Genomic DNA, 16,985 nt, shown 5'->3' on the forward strand with positions numbered 1-16,985 from the left:
AAGTGGGTCTCCCAACCTTTTTCTTTGTGGTCCACTACATCACCATTGCAAGCTTTTTGCCCCCTTTAGTGTGTTGCATTAGAGGAATAATGACGTTATACAGCAAGTGTGCACTTCTTCTCCAGTCAGGCTTTATTACATCACCCTGCAAAGCTGTTATACTCAGCGCACTGACCAAGATCCATAACAGAGAGAATGAATGGGCATAAAAAGATAGGACACTACGACGAATGGAGAAACAAGATGTAATTATTGAAAAAATGAATAAAAACAGATTAATAAAAAAGACAGTGAAAGAAACTAAACTCACAGACCATATAAACAATATGGCGGTACAATAATAATGAACATTCAACTCTTAGACGGGTACAAACTCTGGTTTGACAACTGATGTACTGATATTGTGAAGCAACCGTTTGTATTTGAAGAAAAAAAGCACAACCATTGTGTGGCGTCTTCACAGCAGTAACTTTTGTTGTGCAAACAAACTGTTGGATCACAACTGTTCAGTCAAATGTATTGTACATCAGTTGTACAGGGCCAGGGAGTAGGAGACAATGCAGAAGTGATCAAACAAGTTACAGTTGACTTACAATTAATGGACAATCCAGTTCTAGGAGAAAAACAGTAATGTTCTATTTCAGAAAAACTGGGAGTTCTCTCTGACCTTAAACACAATCACCATACTTAGATCTAACTATAATTATCAATATTATTAATAGCACTAATTATTACTTCATTTGATATATACACAAATATTAGCAATGTTCTGTTTCGCTTTGTATTCCTTTTTTCCTCGATCTCAAACACATTTTTTAAGTACACTTGAAAATAAAATGGGATTTATCTTATTTTTGGAACTCACAAACCTCGCACTCAAGCTCACATTCTGTACAAGTGCACACACACACAAACACTTTAGTTCATGTAGATTAAGAGTAATCTCCCCTGCATCCCTATTATTTTATAGTGCACTACTTTTGACCAGGGCCAATAGGGGTCTGGTCAAAAGAAGTGTACTATATAGGGAATAGTGTGCCATTTAGGAAGCATCCACACACCCACTAAATTACTAGGCCACTATTCCAATGTGTTTTGGTCGAGTCTGCCTCACAAACTTAACCCTAATAAAAACTATAAGGCTACGCTAGATTGTTTTGCTGTTGAAGAGGTGGTGGAAGCCATATTTGGGATGTAGGGAGTTGTAGGAACTGTTTAAATAGTATTTTATGACGATACATCCTTCATTTAGCCGATTCCGCTGCTTCGAGAGGGATAACAGGCTCCAAGCCCAAACTATCCTTGTGCAAAACAGCCACAGCAGAGAAGCTAATGTGATGTCACCAAGTTCTAGAGAAGGACACTCATTCTCAAACACACGCATTCATTTTCTCACTCTCACACGCAAGCGCACACACGCGGGCTCATGCATTTGTTGCTCACCCCCTTTCTCTCAAACACACCTCTTATACAGCATTTGTGAAGCTTTGAAAATCTGGCAGACCCAAAGCGGACATAAGCACCAACCCATTGTTATAATAACACCCCCCCCCACACACAGACATATTCTCTCACACAAACTGTTCACGTCGATATGCGTTTATGCCATGTTCATATGCAGTTAGTCCATGTCCTTTGGAAGAGGAGCAAGGTAGAGTTAGTGTTTGACATTTGAAGGGTCTCTGTTTGATAGTGTTAAATCGCTAGAATCTAACAACCAGACTACACCTTTCTGCCCCCAGTCTTTTCTACGGCTAACATAGCAAGGGTGAGAGGGTGAGATAAAGAGAGGGTGAGAGAAAGAGAGGGGCAAAGGAAGAAACAGAAAGTGGCTCTAAAGGGAGATATCAAATCATCGAAGTGAAGATGAAGCTTTCCCTAGCTACAGATCTAGGATCAGCTTTGGCTCCTCCAATCCTAACCTTAAACATTAGTGGGGGGAAATGCAAAACTGATCCCAGATCAGCATCTAGGGGCAACTTGACCCTACACGGAAGATGAAGGCAGAAGAAAGCAGGTCTGTCCCCCTGTCCGGTTGCACTTTCCTACTGTCCTGCAGGGTCTCACAGCCCCTATGCACACCATCCTCACAGAGAGTGATAGGGGAGAGGTACCATTACAACCCAAAATCTATCCTGAAAGAGGGAGGGTTGGGGTTAAACAGTGTCGATACCCAGTTTGCCCCTTCTTCAATTGGGGAAAAAGGGTGGCTTGGCCTTCCATGTTCCAAATGCCTGGGTTAGTACAATTTGCTGATGGGGGGGGGATCAATATATATCGGGGCACATGTCCCAGTTGCCGAGGTCCTTCGCCTCCCAGTAGCCCCCCTTGTAGACGTGCATGGACTCTCCCGTGACGGCGTCCTCGGTCCGCTCGAACCACATCGCCTCATAGTTGTCCTGGTGGACGCCTGACGGAAATAACAAGAAAAAGAATGAGTTAATCTATTGAAAGAATAGATGTTGAGGACCAGCCATGGAAGCTTTGGGAAAGGAACTTCTGCATCAAGACCATATAAAAGAAGGATGAGATCAGGGGTTTTCTGTCACTGCTTGAGCAATGATTATGACAGTATTGGCTCATCCCTCTTTGGTATGATCCTGGAGAACCGGAACATTAGAACAATACGGTGACAAGGACAACATTGCTGCAGTATGGTGGTGTCTAGCTACAATAGTTCCCAGAGTTCATTTCTAGTGCTACAAGATTTCACACATACGAACGCCGTGAGACTTTGGGAACTAGTATTTCTCAAACAAGTGATACTGCAACTACTAGAGCTTCTAATAGGAAGGAGACACAAACTACAGACAAATAACAACAGAGGAGGAGACTGAGAGAAAGAACAACACTGGCGTTACTTGCTTTTGACCGCAGCTCCATAATGACCTTCCATGTCATCCACTGGGGGGGGGGGGGAACAAGATGTAAAGATATGATGGTTGATGTGGAAAATGCATCTAAATAGGTGTGAGAATGAAATCATGATGTGTGTGTGTCCCGAACTATTAATACTTGCTTTGATACTCTGAGAGGGGCGGACCACGTGGGGCTGCAAAAGGGAAGACTGACAGATGAGTATGTGTGTGTGGATAGAAAGAGACAGTGGTATAGAGAGGAAGAGAGTAGAGGGCTACTTGCTTGGAGTGTGAGGTGGAGAATCGTCTGGGTCCGCTGAAGGGGGAGAGAGGAACATGAAAAATTGACAAGAAAGGAATAAAATGATGAAAAGAAGAGGGGAAAGAAGACTGTCCATAAAAAAAGAACCTACAACCTAACCAAATAAATATATTTAATATACGATGATCCTTACTGGTGTGATGTGCAAAATTAAAGCTAGCCTACTTTTACTACGCTACTGAGCTGTTTGCCACCACTGGACATTGCTGCATATCAAAAATAGTTTTCTTCAAAACATACTTTAAACATTCCTCTATTGAGTATTAGAATTCAAATGTGCATTTCACAGCACAAGAACAAGTCGTTTCTAGGCATAGCCTGGAAATCTGGGTTGTATTCAATAGACAGCGTAGGTAGAAAAACGTCCCGAAACAGGGAGGGGACTTCCTGAACTTGTCCAATAAGAAACTCTTGTTTTTGTTGCTAAACATTTTGCTACAGTGTGCACTAATGAATACGACCCTGGTTTTGATTGACTAGCATATTTGCATCACAAGAAAGCTAGCTAGCTAGTATTTGTCTAACTACCTTTGTCTATATATACACACACACAATCTAAACGGAAAGTGATAGACGGATCAAGTGTCAGAAAGGGAGGGAATAAGAGAGCGAAAGGGTGGAGAAAGCGAGGAAGATGGACGGAGGAAAGGGAGGAGTTAGTGGTACTTGCTTTCATCTGAAGCATGGCTCGCTTCCGTACCAATCTCCACTGCATCGGCTGAACACAGCACAAACCAAGGATGGATGAACAAAGAAAGCGGGAAATTATGAGATGAGGTGATGGATAGTCAGAGGTATTAAATCCACCTACCTTGTGAAAAGTGGATTGGATCGTTTGTGTGAGAGAGAGAGAGTAAAGGTAGAGTGAGACAATAGGGAGAAAAGACGAGGAAGAGAGGAGTACTTGCTTTTCAAAGGCGAGTCAGTGATGAAAGAGTCCTCAATGACAGCTTGGGGGACAGAGAGACAGACAAACGTGTGAAAGACAGACAGACAGACATATACAGTTGAAGTCAGAAGTTTACATACACTTAGGTTGGAGTCATTAAAACGTTTTTCAACCACTCCACACATTTCTTGTTAACAAACTATCGTTTTGGCAAGTCGGTTAGGACATCTAACTCTGTGCATAACACAAGTACTTTTTCCAACAATTGTTTACAGACAGATTATTTCATTGTATCACATTTCCAGTGGGTCAGAAATTTACATACACTAAGTTGACTGTGCCTTTAAACAGCTTGGAAAATTCCAGAAAATGATGTCATGGCTTTAGAATCTTCTGATAGGCTAATTGACGTCAATTGGAGGTGTACCTGTGAATGTATTTCAAGGCCTACCTTCAAACTCAGTGCCTCATGGGAAAATCAAAACAAAATCAGCCAAGACCTCTGAAAAAAAATTGTAGACCTCCACAAGTCTGGTTCATCCTTGGGAGCAATTTCCAAACGCCTGAAGGTACCACGTTCATCTGTACAAACAATAGTACGCAAGTATAAACACCATGGGACCACGCAGCCGTCATACCGCTCAGGAAGGAGACGCGTTGTCTCCTAGAGATTAACATACTTTGGTGCGAAAAGTGCAATCAATCCCAGAACAGCAGCAAAGGACCTTGTGAAGATGCTGGAGGAAACAGGTACAAAAGTATCTATATCCATAGTAAAACGAGTCCTATATCGACATAACCTGAAAGGCCGCTCAGCAAGGAAGAAGTCACTGCTCCAAAACCGCCATAAAAAAGCCAGACTATGGTTTGCAACTGCACATGGGGACAAAGATCGTACTTTTTGGAGAAATTTCCTCTGGTCTGATGAAACAAAAATAGAACTGTTTGGCCATAATGACCATCGTTATGTTTGGAGGAAAAAGGGGGTGGCTTGCAAGCCAAAGAACACCATCCCAACCGTGAAGCACGGGGGTGGCAGCATCATTCTATGGGGGTGCTTTGCTGCAGGAGGGACTGGTGCACTTCACAAAATAGATGGCATCATGAGGAAGGAAAATTATGTGGATATATTGAAGCAACATTTCAAGACATCAGTCAGGAAGTTAAAGCTTGGTCGCAAATGGGTCTTCCAAATGGACAATGACCCCAAGCATACTTCCAAAGTTGTGGCAAAATTGATTAAGGACAACAAAGTCAAGGTATTGGAGTGGCCATCACAAAGCCCTGACCTCAATCCTATAGAACATTTGTGGGCAGAACTGAAAAAGCGTGTGCGAGCAAGGAGGATTACAAACCTGACTCAGTTACACCAGCTCTGTCAGGAGGAACTGGCCAAAATTCACCAAACTTATTGTGGGAAGCTTGTGGAAGGCTACCCGAAACGTTTGACCCAAGTTAAACAATTTAAAGGCAAAGCTACCAAATACTAATTGAGTGTATGTAAACTTCTGACCCACTGGGAATGTGATGAAAGAAATAAAAGCTGCAATAAATCATTCTCTCTTATTATTCTGACATTTCACATTCTTTCACAAAGTGGTGATCCTAACTGACCTAAGACAGGGAATTTCTACTAGGATTAAATGTCAGGAATCGTGAAAAACTGAGTTTAAATGTATTTGGCTAAGGTGTATGTAAACTTCCGATTTCAACTGTACAAGAGGAGAAAGGGACAGACTGGTAGACAGAATATGAACACAGACAGCTCTAGGACGACACTCACTTTTTCTTCCCTCAAACCTGCCTCCATCTCATTTCCCTCTCTCTAGCTACAATAGAAGCCAAAGAGCACAGACTCCTCATTCAAGTTAATGGGGAGTACTTGCTTACTCACAAGCACAAGAAATGAATCTTGCTCCCATCTTGCGCACGTCCCAATAATATCCTGCACTTGTTTACTACTTCACACATTGGATTGGTGAGGCATTGGTTAGTGGGCATCTCCACCATGTTTCTTATACCAGTCATTTCCTTTCAAATAAGTATAGGAAAGTCAACAAGTGAACACTAAGGAAGGAGAGATAATTGGGACGTAGCCCTTCTTGCACCTCCTTCCCTCGCCCCCTCCCTCTTTCTTACCGTCCTCTGCTACCTCCACCCCCTCTGCCCCCTCCTCGGGCAGGTTGGCTGCGCGCTGGGCCTCTCTCTCCCTCTCGCGGCGGACGCCCCTCTGCTTCTCCTCCAGCCGTTGCTTCTCGGCGTTGGCCTCGTCCCACCGGCCCGCCTCCATCAGCTGCTGGTCGGGCCGCCGCCGGCTGTCGGTGGGCGCCACGCCCTCCTCGGGCTCGTTGAGCGTCAGCGCCAGCGACGAGAAGTAGTACATGGTCTCCGCTCCCTCACTGCAGATGGGAGGAAGAGAGAGGATGGGAAATAAAGAGGGGAATGAGGAGAGAGAGAGAGAGAGAGAGAGAGCGAGACCGAGACAGAGACAGAGAGAGAGAGAAAGGAGGAGGAAGTGGAAGGGACAGATAGGAAAGAGAGAGAAAGACCAAAGATGAGATGATTGAAAAAGCCATGTTCTTTGACACACCAAATGTATTTTTCGGTTGCTGCACCTCTTCAGCAAAAACACACCCACACAACCTCACCCACCCCCACACTCTACTCACGGTAGTGGGTTCTTTTTCCAGAGCTCCTTGGCTTTGAGCGTCTGGTAGACGGTCTTCTGTTTGCCCTCGGCGCCGTTCTCTCCCTTATTGCTCTGCATCACCCTGGAGAACTCCATCTTCTCATCCCACGTCCCTGACAGCACATAGTGGGCCTTACCCTCCTTGTCTGTCACCACGCCAGTCACCTTCCTGGCCACGTCTCTGGAGAAGTAGCTGTAGGGCGCGAATTTGAGATGGCAGCGGTCGCCGGTCCGGTGGTTCACCACGTCTATCTCTCCCGACTGAGAAAACCAGAGAGAGAATGGAATGTGTAGTTCACCAAAATAAATCTTGAATGTTTTTTTTATACTTGGAATTGGTCTAAAATCTCCTAACGCCCATTGTAGGATCTGGATGCGTCTATGCCAAAGATTGAGTGTGACATTTTTCTTACCTGGTCGATCCACAATTTGCCCACAATGATGTTGTGTACTGTTGTAGTGACTTTCTTCCACGAGTAGTGATTGTTGCTCTTCTCAAACATACATTGGATAGAACCTGTGGAAGATGATTACACCACAGCAAAGATGTAAAATGCCAACTAAACAAACAAAAAAAAAAGAGTATGATGGAGACATTTGCTGGCAGCTACCAGTCCTCACACACTGCCTTACCCAGAGGCATGATGGAGAGGTATTTTCCCCTGAACTTGCTGGCGAGGGAGATCTCCTGTCGGAGGGTCCAGCCTCTCTCTGAGATGGCATGATGAGCCGCTGCAGGCGGGTGGTGACTCACCTGGAGGAAGGGATAGAGGAGGATTGGGTAGGGCTATATTACAATAGAGTCACTTAGCACAGTGTTTCGCAACTGCAGTCCTGGGGACCCACAAGGTACCATTTTTCTTTCTAACTGTGCACTAAAACACCTGATTCGACTAATCAATGGCTTGATGATTAGCCGATTACTTGAGTCAGATGTGGCTGTGCTGGGCTAAAACAACATATTTAAACAATTTATGTAAATTAGTTTCATAAGAGTGTGAATGTGGGAGTAGAGTGCAGTTGTTTCCCACAGCTGCCACTAGGAGGTGTTTTCCTCTCAGTAATTCCCCCAGGGAATGGAGTACCACAGCATGAGTCATTAAACCCAGAAATGGTTCCAATCGTTTTTTCACCATTCATTTTTCCATCTGGGATTTTAGAACTACTTCATATAAGGTCTGGGTTTCGTGTAGGCTTACCCTGGCGTGACGTTTTGATAACCGTGCAAATCTCTCTCGGACAAGGTAACTTTATGAATAATTAGCATAGCACATTTTATTGAGGCAATTGAGGCAAATATATTGATAAAACTCACGGCTATCAAAACATCACGCCAAGGTAAGCATACACCAAACACACAATTCATTCGATTTTTTTGTAAAATTCCCGATGTGAAAAATGAATGGCGGAAAGACCACTGGAACCATTTCCGTGTTTTTATGGGTATTATAAGGCGGACTATTGGAATATGCTACAGCAGAACAGGACGTTTCAGCACCACAGGTTATTGACAACGCTGTGACTCTTGACAGTTCTCTGACTAACTGGCTGTTTGTACCCATAGATGCCCTCTCTGTAAATGTACTGTGGGAATTGTAAATGAGTAATTATTTTCCTGTATTTGATTTACTGTTGATATGGATTGATATGTAATAAACATGATTGTATGTGCGGGGAGACGCAGACAGATGCATTCCCTTGGGGAAGGGAAACAGGAGTTAACCATGTATGTTTAAGTAATATATTTAAATAAGTAGTATATAATTATCTGTTGTAACCAAGTACTGATGTTCTTACCTTTGACCTGTTTAACTGCCAGTATCAAATGTCTGCCAGTGTTGAATGTTATGGTTAATGTTTGACGCCAGACTGGATTCGAGGACAGTGATAATGGATCTGTGACACTTTCGCAGCTAATGCTGCGACTTCCTGCAAGCCTCTCGGGCTGGTGTTTACAGAACATTTGATGCTGTGTGATTAATATTTAAGGGCCTGCTCTGCTTTTGTTCTGGTAGGGGTCTCCTTGTTGCAACTTGTAATAAACCGGATTGATATGATCAAATTGTTGTGATGTCAATTCGTGGTTTATTGAATGTGTATTGGTTTTAAAAACATATAGCCATTTCTGTACATCATCGACAGTAAAGGAGCACTGTAGATGCAAAGCTTCTTCTCTCCTACTCTCTCTCTGCCCCCTCCCTCTCTTAGCCCCTCACCCATTTGAACCTGTAGCCCTCTCTCCCCCCCTTCTGTTTTTTCAATTCCTCTCTTTCCCAACCAGTCATTCCCCCATTGCCCACCCTCCCTCTCTTTCCTACCAGTCTTCCCGTGTCCCCCCCCTCCCTCCTTTACCTGTTCGCACAGTGAGCGGTAGCCGCTCTCCCTCAGCCGGTCCAGTTCGTAGGTCTCCCCCAGTAGGGGGTTGAAGGGTTTCCCTGTGCGGTGGACCGTAGTAGAGTAGGACGATACGGTGAAGGCAGCCACGTAGCACAGCTGCTCCAGAGAGCTCTGGCATTTAGCTGCCTTATCTAGGAGCTCGTAGTATTCTAAGTCCTCGGACAGACGCTGGAGCATGGAGATTGGTTCGTTGAAGTTCACCTGAGAAGGGGAGAAAAGGGGGAGAGGAAGAAAGGAAACTTTGAATGGAAGGGGAAAAATACAGGTAACTGCCAAAATAAAGGAACACTGACATAAAGTGTCAATGCGCCTTTGGATTGATTCTACAAGTGTCTGGAACTCTATTGGAGGGATGCAACACGCCAGGGTTGTGGGTTCGATAAAATAATGTATGTGCTGGGTTGGCGCCCCCCCCTTGGTTTGTGCTGTGGTGGAGACCTCTGTGGGCTATACTCGGCCTTGTCTCAGGATTGTAAGTTGGTGGTTGGGGATATCCCTCTAGTGGTGCGGGGGCTGTGCTTTGGCGGAGTGGGTGGGGTTATATCCTTCCTGTTTGGCCCTGTCCGGGGGTTTCTTCGGATGGGGCCACAGTGTCTCCGGACCGCTCCTGTCTCAGCCTCCAGTATTTATGCTGCAGTAGTTTATGTGTCGGGGGGCTGGGGTTAGTTGGTTATACCTGGAGTACTTCTCCTGTCTTATCCAGTGTCCTGTGTGAATTTAAGTATGCTCTCTCTAATTCTCTCGTTCTCTCTTTCTCTCTGAGAACCTGAGCCCTAGGACCATACGTCAGGACTACCGGGCATGATGACACCTTGCTGTCCCCAGTCCGCCTGGCCTTGCTGCTATTCCAGTTTCAACTGTTCTGCCTGCGGCTACGAAACCCCTACCTGTCCCAGACCTGCTGTTTTCAACTCTTAATGATCGGCTATGAAAAGCCAACTGAGAGACCTGAGCCCTAGGACCATACGTCGGGACTACCGGCCGTGGTGACTCCTTGCTGTCCCCAGTCCGCCTGGCCTTGCTGCTATTCCAGTTTCAACTGTTCTGCCTGCGGTTATGGAACCCCTACCTGTCCCAGACCTGCTGTTTTCAACTCTTAATGATCGGCTATGAAAAGCCAACTGAGATTTATTCCTGATTATTATTTGACCATGCTTGTCACTTATGAACATTTTTGAACATCTTGGCATGGTTCTGTTATAATCTCCACCCGGCACAGCCAGAAGAGGACTGGCCACCCCTCATAGCCTGGTTCCTCTCTAGGTTTCTTCCTAGGTTTTGCCTTTCTAGGGAGTTTTTCCTAGCCACCGTGCTTCTACACCTGCATTACTAGCTGTTTGGGGTTTTAGGCTGGGTTTCTGTACAGCACTTCGAGATATTAGCTGATGTAAGAAGGGCTATATAAAATAAAATTGATTGATTGATTGATGTGCTAACTGTAAGTCGCTCTGGATAAGAGCGTCTGCTAAATGACTAAAATGTCAAATGTAAAATGTAATTGTTCCACGATAAATTCCATCATTTGGTGTTTTGTTGATGGCGGTGGAAAACGCTGTCTCAGGCACCGCTCCAGAATTTGCCATAAATGTTCAATTGGGTTGAGATCTTGTGACTGAGACACACACACACACACACACACACACACACACACACACACACCCTTTAAACCCCCTATGCTCCTTTAAGACCCCTCTTTCAACATCACAGATCTCTTCTTCTAGCCATGGTAGCCAAAATAGTTAGGCAACTGGGCATTTTTATACATGACCCTAAGCATGATGGGATGTTAATTGCTTAATATACACAGGAACCATCCTGTGTGGAAGCACCTGCTTTCAATATACTTTGTATCCCTCATTTAATCAAGTATTTCCATGGCAGTTACCTGTAGATGCATTTCACTCCAGAAAGTCGTTCCCTGCCTTCTGCACTTGTTCAATACAATACAGAGCTGAAAGCAACGGTTAGGGTGTGCTACAATAGTCTACAGTCACACACAACCACACACGTGTTTCTTACAGGCATGGGGATCTTGGAGAGCTCCTTGCCGATGCAGTTCTTCATGATGCTCCAGAGGTTCAGCGAATAGTTGGGCTTGTCTGGGATTTTGGTCCGCCTCTTCCTCACTGGCTCCACCTCCAGGGACTGGGGCGACTCCGAATTGGACCCCAACGACTGCTCGTCACAAAGCTGTGGGCGGCCAAAGAAGAAGGCAGAACAAACAAAAAAAAATATTTCAAGGGACAAGTAAAGCAAGTAACTAAAAAAATATTTAACTTCAAAACACAGTGACAGACTCACCGACTGGTCATCGATTCCAGTCTCAGTGCTGAGACCACTGACGTTACTTCCTGACCTTCTGAGTGGAAGAGAAAGAAACAGAGATATATAGAGAGAAAGAAAGAATTGCATTTGACCAATTACAGTTTGCCTTTTAAAAGCTCAGTTTATCACTCATAAAATACCATGCCATTTGTATTGATAAAAAGAGGTTGAGAGAGAAGGAAGAGAGCGAGAAACAGGACAGATCAGATCGAGTAAAAAGAAAGAGGTAAAGGTGTGCTGACCTATGATACTTGGGGTCGGCCGGTACAGTGATGAACGCTGGGTCCTCCATGGCGTCAAAGAACTCATTCTCATCATCCTCGTCGCTCGCGTCGCCCTTTACTGAGCCCGAACCTGAGAGAGAGGAAGAAAACTAAATATTATGAACGAGAGTGGGGTTGTAGATTCACTGGTTGACTTAACTAGCATGCTAACAGTCAGTTTGGGAGTTAAAGGTAAGGGGTCACAGAGTTAATGTAACAGTTTGTTCGGGGTCTGAGGTGATGCCTTACTCTTGCTGTCCAGGGTGGGGTTGCTCTGGGAAGGGGGCAGTACGGTGGCCCCTCTGAAGGCCCTCTCCAGGTGGTTGTGTTGCTTAGCTAGCTGCTCCAATGTTTCCTCCAGCCTTATCCTCTGGTCCCGCTCCGAATGCAAGGCTTTCTGCCACCGCTTACTGTGGGCCTGGGCCAGGGCCAGGAAGTCTCTGCACGCCTGGGGGGAGGAACGTTAGAGGAATGTCAGGGAAACGTCACAGAAACGCTTTAAGAACATTCATACAACACCACAAAGCCTTGTAAATGTTTGTGTAACAGTCAAGGTACAGCTGTCTTTACTATATTATTAGACCTACACTGTATTCTATGTACAATGCTTTGTAAACCAGTTTAGCCTTTGCATACTATAAAAACTATAACATCAACACGTACGTTGATCATAGCGTTGGAGGTGATGCGGAACAACGTGGCTCTCTCCGTCACCTGCCGGATCTTGCCATCCGTGTCGCCTCCCAGCCGCACCCCCTCCAGCTCTGACAGGGACCTAGGACAGAGGCACAGCCAAGGAGCGTAAGCCAGTCCCTTCAACCCATCCCCTCAGCGCATCCCTTTCATATGTAGTACATCTCATTTGTTTATTCACTCAAGATTACTCTGCAACCAAGACAAATATCTGGTCCATAACAAAATCTTAGCCCTTATCTGGCCAACCAGTTACTATGTGCTTGTAAGGATAGAACAGAGCAATAGCTTTTTGCATCCATTGATGTGTTCTGTGTGGTCAAAGTTATCTTCCATTACTATCGTTGTCTATACATGGGGATTCAACCAGTTGTTTATTGTAAGGTTTGTGTGAGAGTGATGGGTTGACCTCTGACCTTTGGAGGGCGGAGCCGTGCTTGGCAATGAGGTCATTGCAGGTGCTCAGGTCTTCCACCTTGCTGCCCAGCGTGCGTAGTGTGGACTGGACCTCTGAGTTAGAGTTACGTGCCCCTCCGGCCTGTCCCGAGGTAGGGGGTGACGTGGGACACTCATCACCAGAGTCGTCTGGAGAAGAGAGAAAGGAAAGGATTGAACACACACACACACACACACAGATAGTACCAGTTACAAGTTTGGACACACCTACTCATTCAAGGGTTCTTCTTAATTTTTACTAGTGAAGACATCAAAACTATGAAATAACACATATGGAATCATGTAGTAACCAAAAAAGTGTAGAATGTAGAAAATAGTACAAATAAAGAAAAACCCTTGAATGAGTAGGTGTTCTAAAACTTTTGACCGGTAGTATATATATATATATATATATACACATACACACACACACACACACTGGGTGGGTCGAGACCTGAATGTTGATTGGCTGAAAGATGACAAAACATTATTGATTTTTTTACATTCTATCAGAATGATAGCCCCACCCCATCACTTTTACTGGGGGTTATACAGTAAACTGTAAAATAACCTCCTCTTTCTCAAAGGAACATGAAGAAACACATACAGTATACACTCCACTCAGACAGCCCCCCTCAACCCTCCTTCCCGTACCCTCTCTCTGTACCCATCACAGACAAATCCCTTCCTCCTCCTCTCCCTCCCTCACCAGACTCAGCCTGATTGCGGACCGCCTTGGCCTTGGCCAGCTCTAGGGCGGTGATCCAGCGCTGCCGCTCCACCTCAGAGCTGGCCTTCAGGTGGTAGGTCTGCGCCCCGCCGTTGGAGATGACAAAGTTGCACGAGTCCTCCACCGCGATGTTGGCTGTGGCCAGGTTGATGGTGCCCCGGCACGTGTGGCCCATCTCCGCCTGGGTCCTGGGGAGAAACAGAGAGAGAGAGGGGTGGGTTTAACTAGTGTCAACTCCTGAAAAAGTCAACTCTGTAACCAGTCAATTCCGTAACCAGTCAACTCCTGAACCAGCTCCTTATCCAGTCAACTCTTGCTTGTACGGCTGGTCCAAAAACATTCCCTAGACCCCTAACCTGGTCCCCTTCAGTGTTTGCTCATCAAGGAACCATATAGGAAGCAATATGGCAGAAGCTTCTCTAAGCCTACTGGAAGACAATTTCACCTACCCGGTTTCTTTTCTTCTGCAAACACCAGAAATAGGGATAGAGACTAGGGAATATGTTCAGACTGAGGCAGCCTTAGGCTAGTTCGAGCAAAATTGAGTAACCTAATTTTGGACAACAATGCTCTCTGTTCCACATTAATGTTTTCTTTGACATTCCATTAAGTAAAGGTATCTGATTACAGCCAGTTTAACCAGGAACCATTAAGATTACACCAGCAAAGAGGAGGGGGGGACCCAATACTCAGACTACAGGGAAGCGTGGCAATAGAAACCAGCTGACTGATGGTTCAGTGTGGACTATTGGCTATTGTTACCTAACTAATTTGTTCATATGGAACAAAGGAATCTGTCCAATACAGCTATGTTATCTCAGGCGCAATCTAGCCTAGTGTTGGAAAAACATTTCATTGCACCATTTCTGGTTTGGCAATTTTGCATGATTGCAAAAACCTTTGAGCAAATGTCTTGCTAAATGCACTCTTGGCAAGTTACTCGAGAGAAAACAACCTCATTGGAAAAAGACTCAGAGATAGGAACATGAAAAGTGTGTGAATTGTTGGATGTGCTTATCACCAGACTCTAAATTGTTAGGCAAACAGTACTGTTCACACAACACACACACAGCGTGCTTGGAGTGGGAGGTGAATGGTACACAGCTACGTCTGTCTCCAAAACTCATTAAACAAACACGAGTCATATTACACAGCCCTGTGAAGACATGATGACTCCCCCCACAGAGCTGAAAACACACTAAGTATTCAGACACACCTCTGTGGCAAGCAAAACGGAGATGAGTCATGCAATATTGTGACACCATTAAATCGCAAAGAGTTACACAGGGAATCCATGATGACCTCTAGCTTCAATTTCTTTATGATACTGTGCGCCATAGTCAAAACTCATGATAAAGGAGAGCAAGTTGTATTCACCTTGTAGTGCAGGGGAAATGTCAACGCAACACAGAGCAAATCACAGCTATAATGTAACCGTTTATATATTGACAGTGACAAAATGACCGTAGCCATATCCCTGGATAACAATGGCATTCTTCTAGATTTTTCCAATAGCGTGTGATTGCAGCCCGCAATTCAGGGCGTTCCTGCATGGTGGCATTCCGGCATCTGTAGGAACGCCCCCCCCTCAAGCACACCATCTTCATGCTTGTGTGACACTTTTGATATTTTGGGATTTCCCTTGATTGTCTAGGCGATTAAAATGTGGGTCAAAGGGGAAATAAAAGTATTATCAGAGTTTTTCAGGGGCTAAGGACACTGTCTACCGGTATCCTAGGACCTAGCTACAGGTGTTGCCCCCGCCTGCTGTGTACCAGAGTCCTCCTAGCTAACAAGCTAGCTAGCACAGTGTCCTTCGCTCCCACCTGCCCTTACTGTTGTTAACAGAACTGCTGGAAATTTTTCTGGTAACTGTTAGTCTTATCTGTTACAGAGGATGCAAAGAGGTACTATGTCATGTCACCCCATCTCGCCCCATTCTTACCTGTAGTAAGATAGTAAACCGTTGCTCAAGACGAACCATCGTCGCTGGTAGCCCTTGATGTAATTCGTCCATTTGAATAGCCATCCTTTGTATGTGTCTCCAGCCGGAGTCGGGGTGGGTGCCTTGGGCTCCGACATTACGACAGCCTGAGCCTTCACTGTAGGCTATTAGATTGGGGCCTAGGGAGATGAAATGCAGTCAGACAACCTGAAAATAGCAGTGGAAAACCTACAGACTATTTACTAGCTAACTAATCCAAACCTACTTGGGATACGTAGAGGTCTAGTAGTAGACCACGTAAACTGTCAGTGTCAAGTCAGAACAGTTTCGACAGTCACTACAATCAGCATAACCCAAAGGCCGGCAGATGGCGATATTGAGTCGTTTCGAAAGCGCCATCTACCGGCCTTTGGGCTACAATCAGCAGTCAACACCCGATGCCCGTCACACTAGCTTACCTGTCAACTGCCTGGCTTTGGTTAACCGTTTATCATATTGCGTAAATTGATATAGCAAGTGATATCAGCAACTTAGCTAGCTAAGCTGCATAAGTTGTTGTAGACCAACTGCTGCTAGTGATGTTAACAACACTTAGCTTGCTAGTTAGCCTGCAAACGTCGTGCTAGATAGGCTAAGCTAGTTACAGTAGCTAGCTAACTGCATAGCCAGTCTTGTCGAGAGCAAGACCATAACAGTAATAACGTTTCCATCCAAACTTTGGCATAACGCTAGAGGGATACTAGTTACTGCTACACAATTTGCAATGACTATACACTTTACACATTTAGCACTGTCAGTGCAAAATCAACACAAACTCGCTAGCGGCCTAACAACACAGCACAGCCTGGCGCTGAAGTGCAGCATCACACACCGCACTCACGACAATGACAGGCGGATCCACCTCCGCGCTAGCAACCGTCGACCGAGCGTCGATGCAGTTGAGCAGCTAATCAACTCAAGTTTTGCCATAAACAGACACTTATATTATGCTCGTATAGCTAGCTAATTAATGATCCATACAACCAACCAACCTTAATCAGTATGTCGAGGAAAAACTGACGCAATTTCCTTGGGCTACCTTGACAACTACATCCGACTATCAGACTGGCCATTTATGTTTTGCATAAACAATTAAAGTAAAATGACAAACGTAGCTATCAAGCTACAACCTTTCCCAATCAAAGTTGTCTTCGCCTTAGCATTAAATGTCACGAACACAATTGATTTCCCAGTTGTTTGTTTACATTTTTTTTTACAAATCTGTCAACCTACCTTGTATCAATGGGCGAGTTCGTTTTACGTGGGCGGGGTGTGCACATTGTAGACCATTCCATTGGTCCTTAAGGGAAATATCCAGTTGTGGAAAAAGTACCCAATTGTCATAATTGAGAAAAAGTAAAGATAACTTAATAGTAAAGTGTAAATCATTTTTAAAAATC

General features: G+C 44.9%; 1 protein-coding gene across 1 annotated transcript; it reads right to left on the minus strand.

Moving 5' to 3' along the window:
• Window positions 1–109: 109 nt before the first annotated feature.
• On the minus strand, window positions 110–16,782 carry LOC311112561 (oxysterol-binding protein 1-like). The gene is made up of 15 exons (XM_084155699.1): window positions 16,578–16,782; window positions 15,547–15,725; window positions 13,581–13,789; window positions 12,853–13,021; window positions 12,407–12,518; window positions 11,993–12,191; window positions 11,723–11,834; window positions 11,457–11,514; window positions 11,175–11,345; window positions 9,111–9,356; window positions 7,392–7,512; window positions 7,172–7,275; window positions 6,739–7,019; window positions 6,209–6,468; window positions 110–2,410 (listed from the first exon to the last, which is right to left on the minus strand). Exons 2-15 carry the CDS (start codon window positions 15,681–15,683, stop codon window positions 2,268–2,270), a joined length of 2,322 nt encoding a protein of 773 aa, XP_084011825.1. The 5' UTR covers window positions 15,684–15,725; window positions 16,578–16,782; the 3' UTR covers window positions 110–2,267.
• Between the last annotated feature and the right edge of the window lie 203 nt (window positions 16,783–16,985).

Source organism: Coregonus lavaretus (genome assembly GCF_964263955.1).
Source record: "Coregonus lavaretus genome assembly, chromosome: 38".
Classification (NCBI taxonomy): Eukaryota; Metazoa; Chordata; class Actinopteri; order Salmoniformes; family Salmonidae; genus Coregonus; species Coregonus lavaretus.

Bases quoted from the DNA above. Each gene is read 5' to 3' on its own strand.
- LOC311112561 (XM_084155699.1), bottom strand. From the start codon at position 15,683: ATGTCGGAGCCCAAGGCACCCACCCCGACTCCGGCTGGAGACACATAC. The intron at 13,790-15,546 runs GTAAGAATGGGG...GTTTCTCCCCAG, and splicing joins GGTTTACTATCTTACTACAG to GACCCAGGCGGAGATGGGCC. The intron at 6,469-6,738 runs GTGAGTAGAGTG...TCCCATCTGCAG, and splicing joins TGGAAAAAGAACCCACTACC to TGAGGGAGCGGAGACCATGT.